General features: G+C 33.7%; 1 protein-coding gene across 1 annotated transcript; it reads left to right on the top strand.

Annotated features, from left to right (window-relative positions):
• Positions 1-694: 694 nt before the first annotated feature.
• Positions 695-3,345, top strand: LOC143920430 (uncharacterized). The gene is made up of 4 exons (XM_077443317.1): positions 695-703; positions 786-2,512; positions 2,578-2,790; positions 2,863-3,345. Exons 1-4 carry the CDS (start codon positions 695-697, stop codon positions 3,059-3,061), a joined length of 2,148 nt encoding a protein of 715 aa, XP_077299443.1. The 3' UTR covers positions 3,062-3,345.
• Positions 3,346-15,747: the final 12,402 nt, after the last annotated feature.

The following is a 15,747-nucleotide window of genomic DNA, read 5'->3' as shown; positions in this document are numbered from 1 at the left end:
CAAAAAAAGTCAAAACACAATAAAACATATAACAAACATTATTATAAAATTATTATTGTTTATTGAAGTACATACATATGTTTGTATATTCTAAACGACAATGAGAGAGTTTGTTAAATGCTCAATTTCCTATGAGAAAGAGTACCTACCATCAAAAATAATGTTTCAATTTCTTTACGATACAATATGGCGTGTATTAGAAGTAAATATTTTTAATACAAAAACCCTTCAGGAATTTATTGACCGCAACATACTAAAAATAATAACTAGGATTTTCCGAAAAAAAAAACAATTCTCAAGGCTCAACTTTCATCTCGCCGTAGAATCTAATGGCTCTGGTTAAATTGAACCTCAGTCGTTCCTAGAAATGCGAAACCACCATACAAACGACACCAACATCAAAACGGAGCTTTACTTCTTGCGACACGCAACCGCCGAAATTGAGATGACCTCGCACACCACGGCGACAATTCATAAGACTTTATAAACAATAATTAGCATGGTCTCATAGATTCTCAATAATGATATGATAATTGCCAATATGATGTGCGACCATGCCCCATCTTCAATATAAATAGAACCAAACGATTTCCAGCCATCATCAGTCACACTTTTACCACGGCGAAGATAACAACCGACGGCAAACGGTGAGAAAGTCAGAGAAAGAGTGCATCATCTACAACGCTAGGGGACCATGAAGTCGGTAAGTGCGAGTATCACACATAGCATGCATCTTGAAAGTGAAAACAATATATTCAATACTAATTCAACCAATGTTCCAACAGTTACTGGTGCTTTTTTTGGTTGCGATATGTTCGGCGGCGAAGCTTTCTTCGAACCAAGAAGCACTTTCGGGTGCTTCGTCTTCGGATGATGGCAATCTTCTATCTGCAAACATCCCAAATGAATATCCCTCATCTTCCACAAAACAACGGTCAGGAAAGAAATTCAACGCAACCACACCTTTAATAGAATCCACCTACCAAACTCAAACTACTCCCATACCCAACCAATACTATTCGACAACCCCAAAGCCTCAAATTCAACGTGCTTACTACATAGAACCAAAGTCTGCAAATCAACAATATCTAGCACCAGAAGATACGAGAAATTCCTTCAACGTGATACCTCAAGATACTAAGATCACCAACCAACATTTTTTGCCTCCTCTGAAACAGGAATACAACATTCAACCACCTGCAACTCAATATATTCCACCAGAACAAATTCAATACATTCCATCGTCAGCTGAACAGTTCGTCAATGATCAAAATAGTATATATCAACAATACAAACACTATAACGATCATCCCCAACAAGACAACCAACTGCAAGTTCAATATCTACCAGCAACTTCGAACGTCGAGGACAATAACCAAAAATCCTCATACCAATATTTCAATCCTATTGATCTGCACGAATTAAGCCAATCGGCTCAATCGTTCGAAAGCAAGCGAACTTCCAAGGAAAGCATCCAACGTCAAAACAATGAACTTTCATCATCTCAAGTTTCCAGAAGGTACGATGCATCTTCACCTGCACCTCAGATTCAATACCAACAACAAGATCCTATGGCATCAGCTTCGTCTTACTATTCAATGTTTACGCCACAACAAGAACAAAACTACTCTTCAAAGATAAACTACAATCAATATCAAGATCAAACGTATCAAACGGCTCAGCCACCAGTGTACACTACAAAAGCAAACTACAACCAATACCAAGATCAAACGTATCAAACGACCCAGCCTCCAGTGTACACAACAAAATCGAACAACAACCAATATCAAGATCAATCGTATCCAACGACCCAGCCTCCAGTGTATACTACAAAAACGAACTACAACCAATACCAAGATCAATCATATCAAACGACCAAGCCTCAAACATACACTACAAAAGCAAACAACAACTACCAAGATCACACATACCAAACCACACAACATTCACCACTTTATAATACAAAAACCAACTACAATCAATATCAAGATAATGTATATCAAACGACACAACCTCCAGTAGTCCAAATAGGTCATAACAGCGATCTTCCAAAGTGGTTAAACTACGCTCCGAGCTTTGTAAACAGACAAGATACCACAGCCTTCGAAACAACCAAAATTCCACCGGTCCAAATAGCTCAATCCAGAAAATCAACTCTTTACGGAGATAAACTACAACAATATCCACAGCAACAACAACAATCTTTCGCATCTTCAAGATCCTCGAACGTTCCTGTAATATCTGTGCCACAAACCATAATTACACCAGCACCTGAAAAATTAGCAGACCATTTACCATACTCGAGCAAATTTATTCCACAAACGCCTAGCCAATTCAAAGTACCTCAGCAAATTTACCAACAAGAGATTCCTCAGAATCCGTATCAAGAACAAAACGCGTATACAAGGAATTTCCAGAATCCCACAGCCTACCAGCCGATTTCTAGTACGGAGCCGATGCCGATTTTAAAACAGACTTCTGAAATGGATATCGATGGGAGCTTCAGCTATGAGTAAGTGCTTATTTTTATAAACTAAATAATGCATGAACAAAATCTTAATTCTCTAAAATTTTCAGAACTTTGACTGGAGATCAGACGCATATAATGCAACGAGGATATATCGAAAACAAAGGCACCGATCACGAAGAACAGGTGATGCAAGGATCGTATTCATTCGTCGGTGATGATGGAAGGACTTACACGGTCACTTATATAGCCGATGCAAATGGATTCAGAGCCACTGGAGATCACATCCCGACTGCACCCCCAATTCCAGACGTTATTCAAAGGTATCTACCGATTTTGTACTGAAAATTGGGTTCATTTTCAGCGATTTTACCGCGTGTATTAATTATTCACAGATCGATCGAATTAAATTTGGCAGAGGAAGCAGCTCACGCAGAGCAAAACCAACAACAGCAACAAGGATATCAATATCCCAAAGTGGATGGCAATAACCATTATGCCGTTGTAGAACAAGCACGGGAGAGAAGCTCAATTCCTTACGTGCCCAATTATAATAATAACGTAATCAACAGCAACGATTATGTTAAATATTAAAAGTGCCATATTATTTATAAGATAATTTATTTATTAACCTTAAGTGTAAAACGAATCTCGATTGAAATCAGCGTTTTGTAAATGTCGTGTACAAATTACACATTTAACTGTGTTTCAATCAAGAGTCACGAAAGAATTGAGAGTTTGCATAGAAAATGAATCGTAAGATACTTTTACGCTCTAGATAGCATCTCCAAACACGCATCATCGTACTAAACAAACTCTCTTTTTTATTATTTATAATGTATCTATAATAATTGTAATAAAAATGCTTTTATTAAACCAAAACACAAGCAACTATCATTTAATATATCCCTTTTAAACCCAATATTTCTAAATAAGATAGATGTCCTTACCAGTCCTTGTCAATTTTATTTGACAAAGTCGATGAGGCTTTTTCTACAAAAAATTGCACAACCACTAAATCATCAATCTCTGAATTCGTTCCATTATTACTCCTTCGGATGTACATATATATTATATATACATATATATATATATATATATATATATATATATATATATATATATATATATATATATACAAACATATTTTGAAGATAGCTAGTACAATGTTAATAAGGCTTCCAATCCCGGGATCCCGGTGTTTTCTGGTACCGTGAATCCCGGAGCTGAAACTATTCTGAATATCGGGATTACGGTTCTGGCAGAAATTTCTTTAAAAATATTATTTTTACAAAAATAATATGAAAAAAACATAAAACAACATTATATAATGAACAGTGGTGGGATGAGCAATGACAGGCATAGTCCATTTTTTTGTCACCTGTTTCTTCCACCCGTTTCGACGCCAGCTTGCCATTTCCACGAAATGGTATGAAGGGCCTGCATTGTGTCGCAGATATTGTGCTCAACCGCAATGATATTTGAAGCATATTTTGACTGATTCAAACTCAGAATCGATCACTGATCACGCTTTCATGATCTAGAAAAATGTGTATGTGTCTGTGTATTTTGGGGATTTTTTGAACACCGTTCATCCAATCGAACTGAAACTTAGTATAGGTTACTAAAATTCTTATCGATACGACGTAATTTTTTTCAAATATTCAAGTTGACCGAAAATGGTACCTCCCCTTATAGGTATCCTCTTTTTTTAAGTTTTTGAATCCAATGATATCCCAAATCGTTAACCAAATCGGACTGAAATTTTTTTTACTTGTAAATTATATAAAATATATTAGATTATTAATATTATACCCAATATTTTTTCTTAAACCGAGAGTAGTACTTTTACTCTAGAGATTCGAGGTTTTTTATGTTTCTCAGAAATCAAAAGTAGAACTTTTGTCTTGTGTAAGATTCCGTACATATGTATATGTTCAATTTGTATCGAAAACGCTCATAGCCGGTATGTGTGAACGTGTATGTACATACATATGTTCATATGTTTGATTATCGAATTTTGTTTTTTATCCTTCTTATATTCCTCAAATACATTGATAAAGTCGTGGGTTGGTCACATCCGATTTTTTTTAATAAAGTCAATGTATGTAATGGCAGTTTTATTTTAGGTGAATTGTTTCGATGAATAATTACTAGACGGTTCAAACTATCTCGACGGAATCAAAGTGATGTTTTTTTAATTTATTTATTGTGTTTCGTTTAATCTTAGAATTCTATGAACCTATAAACCTTCAAAATAAGAACGCCAATATGGGAGTATTTTTTGCGTGAGACATCAGGAGATTTTGCAAAATGCAATTGAACGTTTTTGAAATATGTATGAAAACATGCAATTGAACTTTTTTTCTTATACATTTGATTTCCCGGTGCTAGCACCGGGATCCCGAGATCGGAAATTTCCAGCATCGCAATCCCGGTGCTGAAGTAACCTTCCGGGATTGGAAGCACTAAATGTAAAGCATATACAATATCCTCAAAATTTTGAAATATACTTTGAAGTACCACAAGTCCTGTTTAATACGCTAGGGATTATAATTCCAGAAACTACGATAGTCAAGATCCATAGTTATAAAATTAATAACAACAATCTGTCACACCGGTCGGCCGACCGACCGTCATCAAAGTCAAAATTTGCGCAAGAACATCGCCATTATTAAGTGTCACGAACAACAATAATGGAGAGGCGATTATCTAGTTAGAAGTATGTCTCGAGTACGTTTGTATGTATGTACATAGCAGCAGCCAACCACCTCGAAGGCAATATTAATAATTTTTCCTCCACGACAAAGTCGGCAGTTACCGCAACCGTTGTCGCGTTTACTTTGATGATTCGGGGCAATAAAATCCCAGTGTCCCCTCCTCTTCGAGAAGAGTGTTGAGGGAGGACGGCCGTTACACGTAATGCGAGATCTTATCCTTGTCCTTTGTTTACTTTAATCTCTGCTATTGTTCAAAACGGCTCCTTGTCTAGCTAAAAGAGAATTTTTACTGTGCCGCTTCGCATTTTTTTTTTTATTATTTTTGCTATTCGAGTGCTACATAGTATGGGTTTGCGGTTGAAATAGCACTCTACAACATTCGTTTCAATGCAAACATTGAGAATTTAATTTCACGCACTGATTGCGGCTATCAATCTCTATAATTAGTGCGATCTTCTATTAAATTATCAGATTCTAATATAATACTTTCAGTCGTGACTTGGAGTTGAATTTCGAAAATTTTCACTAACTACATACATACATATGTACATATGTAGCTATATATGTACATGTGTACATATTTACAACTTCATTTGAAGTATCGCACAAAGTATAATAAATCACATACATACATAAATTGACATGATTCTGATACCATATTTAAGCTATTCATATTACTTTATTAAATAATTGTTATTGATTTTTAAATAAACCAAAATAAATGGATATCATAACATATTAAAAAAAACACACAAATTTGTGTAAAATGACAAAAAAAATGCCAGAGATATCCCCAAAATACTAAAACAAACACATTTTCTAAAACCATATGTTAACATTGTACTTGAAAATACGTTGGTAAATATAAAAAGTGAAATATTGAGATATTATGAGAATATCTGAAAATGTTAAAAATTTCTGTACGACTTTGAAATTCGCGATAGTTATTCAAATCTGAAAATTAATCTGTGACATACATATGTACATATGTACATACTGAATTATATAAAGACTTTAAACAGATTACCTAAGCACAAGTTTTTGAGATTATACACTAACATTAAAATAATATAAAAAGTACTATAAATGCTAACAAAAAAATGTAAAATAGAAAACGTAAATTAGTAACTATTAGAATAGACCTAAGATGTACATACATTTTGTGAACATAATTTATGCATTTAAAAAAGATAAAGTAAAAAGACAACTTCGTAGCAGGGCTAACCAAAAGTTTACCACACTAAAGCCATTATGACAGCGTAGTGGACTGGTAGGGTATTACATACCAGTAGAGAGGTTGTGGGTTCAAGTCCCAGCCAAATAAACTGCTGGCAAGATCTTGTGGTTATTCAAATATAGATCGGCCGTCTCCTGTTAGAACTTATTGAATGCTACCTACATAACCTATATATGTATGAATTTCTCGTAAATTTGCTGTGTATTCCAAAAGTATTTATTGTCCATAGATGTCCTGAAAAATGTTACTACATATGTATGTACGAAAATAATCTAACCATGTGTGTCGCCTTGGGATTATTTCTGTCATGACACATATGACATAATGATAATATAAAATAAAATAAAATTAACTACACACATTAAAATGCATTTAAACATATAACTAATAACTTTATATTTTACAAAGCATAATGTATTATATTTTATTTATTTATATAATTTTAGCTCTCTAGCTAATTTAAAAATACATTCTTAATTACTTTACTCTAAAATTCTATGTATAAATTTATACGAATAATTAAAATGACATATTATCTTATCAAGGAGTATCAAGGAATGACAAAAAAAAGATAAAAATTGGCAATTCAAATCAAATACTATTTATTCTCGGAAAACACGAAACGATCTATGCGATTCATCAATTTAAATCGGGATCATGATCGTCCTTCGTTGAGAGATTCCGGTCACGCCTGGCGAACCGACGCATCCGATGCAAAATCAATGACGTTCGACCGGTTGGAGGGTCCTCCCACACGCGTCCACTAAATAATGCGAACCTGATAAAAACTCAGAGCACGTGCCGCCCATGGAAGACCCGTCCAAGTCAAAAAAAGAGGCAATTGAAAAGCCAGGCGACAGACCGCCGCTTGAGTACCCCTGAATCTTTGATAAGCGAGCGACGCAGACCGAAACGACGCGAATTACAGTTCGACAAAATGCGAATTATTCTGTTGGATGCACGACTTTCGGCCCGTCTTGTATGAGGAAAAGATACGTCAGAAGGAAGATCGCGCCCCTTAATAGGTGTAATACATTTTCAATTCAGCGGCGTTTCGCGAATACATTATGTGAATTCCTATCGCGTCATTTTGATGTCGGCAATATGGCGGTAACAAAAGGTAATTCGACGACATAAATTACGCCATTGAGCCTCCCTTATCATCGGCGACCATTGTTGTTAAACCCTCCCCGAGAAGCATCCCTTTCGGCGATGGTTTCTTGAGCCACTCTACCTGCAACTCGTCCCCACCGATCCGTCATGTGAGCCTACACTATTTGCATTTTCGACAAACTTAATCTCAAGATTTAATAAACAAAAAATTTATTCCAAAAAAAATTACATTCAAATATATATGTTATCATGATAATAATATTTTGTATTAATAGATCTATTTGTATTAATAGATTATTAACCTAAAAACAAACAAACAACATGATTAACTACAGTAAACCACTACACCTTTTTATATGAAAAATCTTAATACTAAGCTTTCGTTCAATTTGTAAAAATAAATTATACATATTTTATGTTTACATACATATTAGTCAGAAAGAGCACTATACGTAAAATATGTATGTACATATATATGTTTATGTTACAGCCTGTGTGTACATTTAATTTGTTTTTGAGCATACTACTTTGTTCATTCACGAACCAATCTGGTCAGTTCTAGTGTACACAAAATAACAAATGTAGTAGTTTTTGCTCATGCACAAACTATTAGGCATAAGTTTAAGTATTCTCAATCGTATCCCCATCCTCTATGTTTATGTACTTATACAATGCTTATTCTAGGTTGCAATATATTTAATATTAGCGGAAACGGGAATTATAGCAATGTTGTAATGTGGTTTCCATAGGATTTCCCTTTTAAAAACCTGGCGTTTTGACATCTCAAAGGTTTTGACAACTCGAAGGATATGACAGGTATAAATTTAATGCGGCACATGGAGTCTATTTGAATATAGCTATTGACTGCAAGCACCTAAACTTAAGCCAATAAATAGTTCATGTATGAACAAGTTAGTATGTTCGTGAATGAACCGGAGTGAACATTTGGACTCTAAAATATGTATATATATATATATATATATATATATATATATATATATATATATATATATATATATATATATATATTATTTACCTACATATGTAAGTAAATTGTGTGTATGTATTTTTACATATTACATACATACTAAATTTTTCACGATAAAAAATTTTATCTTGTATTATATTAAATTAAAAATAAAATTTAAAATCAGTTTACTTGTATGTATAAGAAAACATATAATACGACATACTATTATAAGATCACAAAACTTCATCTATTGTTAATACGTACATAGTATGTAGATTGAGGAAAAATCCGCAAGATCCATAATATTTAAAATCTATATAATTTAAAAAATTCTTTAGTTTATGATATGAAGAAAGTCGATTCTGAATATGTAAACACGGATAAAAATCAATTTGTTTACCTTAACTGAAAATACTCTGTATAGCATACCTGAAAACAAGAAAAAAATACATATAAAAATCCACCAAGATATCACAAATAAAAACAAAATATTTTACATTTGGCATATGCAAATTCGTATTACGAGGGTGATACTCTGACCGTTGAGTCTGATTTACATAAATCATCCGGCTTTTCCGCAAACAGGCATTCGAAAGCCAGACATACACTCCTTGGCTCAAAGGACGAAAAAAAAATAGTTCAAACAACCATCTCGCCGGGAAAAGGGGGTGGAGAGCTGAATCAGGATCAAAAAGTGATACATGTGTATCACAGCAATACTCTCGGGGCATATTTTACCATACGAAATGAATAAATATTGAATTACGAATCTCGCACTGCATTCAACACTTCATGTCCGGCCACAACCAAAATTCAAAATACAAAAAAATATACGCAATATTTGAGGAATTTCTCTTTGGTTTTCGGTTCGAAAGCATTCCTACAATGAGATGAATTCGAAACGAATCGGCAGATATATTTCTCGGTGGCAAATTGCATGCGTTTTTTATCGCTTGAAAGGAAATGATTAAGTGCCGGCAAAGAAAGTGAATTCGGAGGGTGGGTTCCGGTGAAAGACCAGCATTTATAAATATCTAGCGAACCATGAAAGCGCCCATCTATGGGATTTTATTGAATTCTGTGCCTGGAGACGTACAGCGTCCACTCCGTCAACGCTAATGGTACGAAAAATACTAGACTTTCAATACAATCGATATCTACTCAAAATACGTTCATAAATATATTACGTTCCAAAACAAGGCAAATCTTACTATGAAAAATAATCCAAAAAATAATTGAAAATATACATATAACTACATATGTATTTCTTATATACTTAGCCAGCAGTATGGCTCGGTGGTTGCGTTTATTTTTGTTACCGGGTTCAATCCGCGCTAATCTTTAATGCTGTTGGTCAGACTTGAAAATCTTTTCCTATCAGAGTTTGTCAATTTATCCGATTTCATTGTTGAAACGGTTCCTCCATCAGATTGGAAAAAAAAAACATCCTTCCCGCTATGTCACAAATATCTGCATTTGATTTATGTAAAAATGTATGTACAAATCTATATCCATAGATGTCTCTATGGATTAATTAATTAATTAAATAATTTTTAATTTCGTGTTATCAGCCTCTCGAAATACAGCGATTTATGTAATAAAAAATGCTGCAATGTTTGTAATTTATTGTTTAGGAAGGCGCATTGGGGTTTAATTGTTAGTCCTTCATGGTGTATACTATGTAAATATGTATCTATGTAAAATAAAATAAAAAAATATAATTCAAAATTGTTAAAAATACCATAACTCTCCAAACATTATTCAATAATTCCAAGTCCAATTCATCGATTTATAGTATATGTATGTAAGTAACGATGGCTAGGTATTCTATCGACCTCAATTACATACATACAGGAATCGAACGAATGGAAATGACATAATTCCATTTGCTCCTTTTTATCTGGGTCAGTAAAATTGGTGAATATTAAATTTAACGATATCATAAATGTATAAAAATATTAATAAATGTTTTAAATATCAAAACATCATACATATTTGATATATGTATGTATATTTCAAACTGTAATAAAAATTCAAACGTAATAATAAAAATCCAGCTATTTCAATTTTTAGAATAAACTTTGCACTTACGCTCAAAAAAATAACACAATGGAGTAAAATGTGTTGTGTCCTTTTTATGCGACCACCCTTTCTAAAACTAAAAGGTACGCTTAGATATATTACACCACACAGCGCTCCCTATAGTACTGTAGGTCAACAGAAGTTAACCAAAACATTTAGACAAGGTACGTATGTATGTACGTACAACGATTTTCTGCTTAATTGAAAGTGTACAAACGTCGAATGTTTTTAATTAAAAATTAAGCGCAGTCGTTAATTTCGAACTGTCCGTATACAGAATGGTAGGTAGAAATGTACGTAGAATGACTTTGTACCGTCGACAGAGCGTATTTTAATTTTCGCTGCAATTTTTCTCGTTCGGATTCATTGCACGCTCCTAGTGAATATTCTGAATTCCTCCTCAATCACTACTGCTACCTCTCCTTCCATAGACTCTTCGACCCTCCTCCTCCTACTTTTGGTCCTCCTCACTTTCTGAGGCCTTTCTTGTTCTCGGACGACCGCATCGTTGCAATAATATGAACTGACTAATTAAAAAAGGGTGGATGAGCATTAATTTCGACTCTCGACAATTATACCCTGTGGCGCTTCCACGTAGACGATCACTCAAAATATTTCGATTTATTATAGATAAGTAAATAAAAATTTGGTAATACTTCGAAATAATTTTTGGGAATACACACAATCGATGCAGGGCATTTGAGCGAATGAATTCCGTTTTTAATTCTAAAATCTGTTCCTGAAGAAAAAGATCTTCGATCATTGTGTCTTGCCAGTTATGATGTATGGATGCGAAACTTGGGAATTGAATGCCTGAATGATAAATAAGGTCGAAACGCATTTAAATAAGTATGGATAGATGTATGATTGTCATAAAGCGGAGAGATAGAAAGCAGAATAATGTGCCGTATGAAAAAGTGGATTGATATACAATGGTGAGAGTAAAGATATCAAAATGGCAATAGGCTGGTCACGAAGTTGGAAGAACAGACGATATATGTACATATGAACGAACGAAGTGCTCGAATGGTATCTGAGAGAATGTAAAAGATGAATGAGGTGGATGAGAGTTGCTCAAAACAGAGACGAATGGAAGTGTGTTAAAAAGGCTTGCATCCGACAGTGGATGATGAATGGCTGTAAATTATTATGATGATGACATAAATCTGGACAAAATGTTTATTGAATATTTAAAACACTTTCTATGTCCGACCAAGTATATGAGAAAAACTTATGATATAAACATTATTTCAACAACTCTTTATCAATTTTTGAATAAAACACTGAAAATAATTAAATTTCGTTTCAATTTATTAAACAAAATCAAAACCTTGGATGGAATAAAAAATTTGAAAGAACGTTAATAAAATGGATTATTAAATTACAGAAAAATTTTTAAAGCCGAAAGAATTAAGAAAATCACAAAATATTCTTGAAAGTAGACTCCTAATGAACAAAGATCAAATATTAGTAAAGCCAAAGGTAATTTTCGCACCCTCACTTTTTATATAATTAACCCTGTAAATATTTGCTACGAAATAAAATTTTATTGGGCCATAACCGAACGCAATTACGCGAAAGGGAAACTTTTATACGCGTCGTAAAATATCTACCACACACTCGCATCGAATGAATGATAAAAAATAAATTTTGAAAGCACTTGTTTAGGTATATATTTATATTTCGAGACCCAATGTTTAATAACACTAAACTCACACCGATACCGCGCGCAAATCGCATAATCTTCAATTCCAACCGCGTCCGGTCCTCCCCCTACGACTTTTCCTTTGAAGTTTTTCCCTCTTACTTTTCACAAAAAAAAAATAAGAAGAAACCCCAAAAAAACAAATTCAAACGGCGTAATGAACAGCAGTGCCTGATTTTTATTTAAATCGTGCAATCATGCAGCCCTATTGCCACTCGACTCATACCCGATCGTGGAAAGTGCGACCGATTCGAACCCCTACCGGCACTTTCAAAAGGGAAAAAAGAGTTTTTCATTTTACGTGACTGCGTTGCGATGGGTGAAAACTCAATTAGTTACTTCCGGTAACGAAACGAATTCTAAATTCCCACTGTCTTACCATTCAATTATTGAAACTAAAATCGAACTTTTCCCATTAAAAACGTTTACTCAACTCCTGAATACTCGTTTTAAACTTCGTTCACTATTGAGGATTCTTTTATTGACTGAAACACTGAGGCGTCTTCTAATTTAATTACGCTTCAGTTTGAATAATTCCACCAAATTGTATCCATATGTATATGGCCAGTACATTTGTATGTACATACATATGTAAGTATAGGCCACATCAGCAGAGGGGGGGGGGCAGAAGAGGCATATTTCATGGGTCTCAATTTAGAAGATTTTTACAAAATAAATATTTTAAAAAGTTTTTTCTTTCCATGGATTTGAATTTTTATAGGGGGGGGGGGGCAAAAATATCGATTTTTCTAGGTCTCGTATTTTTATGTATAATACAAATGCACAGTTATTGAATGCATTTAAATATAAAGTATATTAAACATAATAATAGACTGGTTATAATTTTTATATATCATGATCAAACTTTTATAGAAACGGGTTTCAAACAACGCAAACAAAAAATTGACACTTTTTTTCACTTTACCTTATAATATAATATCATATTTATATGATATTGCAAGTACAGCACAGTTAAATTGAGAAAACAATTTTAATTTTAAAATATAGAAATATTTCATGAACACTTTTAATGAAACAGTAGAACACTCATAGAGAAAAAAAAAATCAATAGCTCCATATTAATTTATTTATGAACATACATACATATGTGTAGCGACTATAACGATTTTTTAATTTACTAATTAAAATTTAAAAAAAAATTGATTCTAAAAAAATGGATAAAAAGTATAAATCATGAGGTTTAAACACGCTTTAAATTAAAAACTTAAAATCAACAATAATTAACAGGTGTTCAATTTCACACACAAAAATTACCGAGTAATATTACCTGTTGTGTTGTCATACATATAATTTATATGTATGACAACACAGCATCAATTACATAAGGCTATATATAGTTCATAGTAAACATCCGAAACACAACAATAGTCTGATTTCACACAGTTGATTAGTATAATATATTCGTAGAAAGGCATACGGTATTCCTAAACATGCATGAATAGATCGTACTTTACGATACATTCATATTATTATTACTGCTTGGCAAATTTCGCGTACATATATATTCGCAATATGGTTTTCCATGAATTATTAAGTGTATTATATTGCTTAAATTATTGCACAACTTTATCATACTATCAAGGAAAAGTTCGCGAATAATTTCAATACAAGAGAACGTCCGTGAATACGTACATGCATAAATATCTCAACGATGAATAAGCAACGAAGGTTAACTAAGGAACATAAAAAGTTTTAAACCTACATTCTTCCTACAGCACGAATGTCTATTATACGTTGTAAATACATATGTATTATACGTACACAAGATGGTGTGTCAATACGCAATAAAAATGATTTAACGCTATATGTATGTAGAACTATTCCCACTTTTATGGATTTATTATGGAAATACGATGAGTGTTGCCGACGTAGGAAATGTAAAGGAATCAAAATAAAGTTTTACGCCTTCCATATGTATGAAATTTTCTCACTATAGAGATTTTTTTAAGATCGAAAAAAAAATACAAAAATATACTTCATTTCCGACGTTAATTTAGGCACATGTACTAAACATAGAACCGTGTGGTTTTTCTCGCCTAATGAGAGTGCTTACACCTAAGTAGTGTATCTGTATATGCATAGATATATACATACATACCTACATATATAAAGGTGAGTGCCAGACATTACGACGCAGGTGTTGAAAATCTCAAAGCGGATGAAACTTGTATCGTGCCTTTTCCTCGCATCCCACACGAGATGGCCCCCTTATGGTCGGGGAGGCCCCAGAAGGGACCCTTGTATTACTCCGATATAAGAAGATGTAACGATCGCCTCCATTGCCAGCCTCAAGTTTCCCAACCGAACATTTTCGCCCCGGTATAGAAAGTGTTAACTGTCTCATATTTCACATGACGCTCGTATGAATTTTAAACTAATTAAAATTGTATATGATTTTAAAATTTAACATCCATTAATTTAACTCGATAATTGCTCTCGCATTGAAGTTCAATTTTAACATTTAAAATATGGAAACGGGCACTAAAATGAAAAATTACTCCATTTGAATGAAACGTATCGAATTTATTCGATTGAAAGCTCTCGTGTGCGATGTATGAAAATTTATGGCACGAATCCAACATCACCGATAAATCTAGAATAATATTTGGACACGTCGGAAAAATCATAGCGATCGACTATTATTATTTAAGCCGTAAAAATTCGCAGAAGGACTCAAAAAGATAAAATTGAAACATCACATTAAATTTTATGCACACACTGAAATTGTACAACAAATATGTACATATATACATACATGTTTGTTCTCCTCATCAAAAAAAAAATCTGGTGTAAAAAAAAATCCTGACTCGGATCATCCTAGAAGGAATTTAATGCATCATCTGCACAATGCATCTGCATGTCGGAGAAGTCGGAAAAGTTCGCCGCGATCTGTATGGTCGCTGAAAAGGCGTCGACGAAAAGTGCCTGGGGCTCTCATGCAAAAATCGCATTAGGAACTTCCCGTCGACTAAAAAAAATAGCACACACACATCGAACGAGGCGCAAGGGATGAATTATGATCGCAGTGTCGTGTTAGCGATGCTGCGAGGTGCATTTTCCGTATGCGTTAATCGCACCCCATCTGAACAAGGGTGGGAACACAATCGGGTCAATTCGAGGGTGAGCAGAAAAAAAATACACTTCACGGTGCGTCAAAAACAATACAACTCGTATGTTTTGCGTCGAAGCCTTTTTGTTTTGGGGATCAAAAAAAAATAAACGAAAGAACAGAACATATTATTACTGTTGAGAATTTTAAGTCAGTTTTCCGTTTTTATTTTAACAAATTTTAGTGCTATTTTGGCTATGACAATGAATGCATTGTCGTTCATACATAAAGTCATAGTGAAGACTGATAAGGAACTAGTATTCTGTAATGTCACTGTGGCGAAATTGTAAAAATAAATATGCAATGAGGTTAAATTGAAGTGT

This window comes from Arctopsyche grandis, chromosome 12, assembly GCF_051622035.1.
Source record: "Arctopsyche grandis isolate Sample6627 chromosome 12, ASM5162203v2, whole genome shotgun sequence".
In the NCBI taxonomy this organism is placed as follows: domain Eukaryota; kingdom Metazoa; phylum Arthropoda; class Insecta; order Trichoptera; family Hydropsychidae; genus Arctopsyche; species Arctopsyche grandis.
Note: the sequence above shows the minus strand (reverse complement) of the source record. Positions and strands in the feature narration are given on the sequence as shown.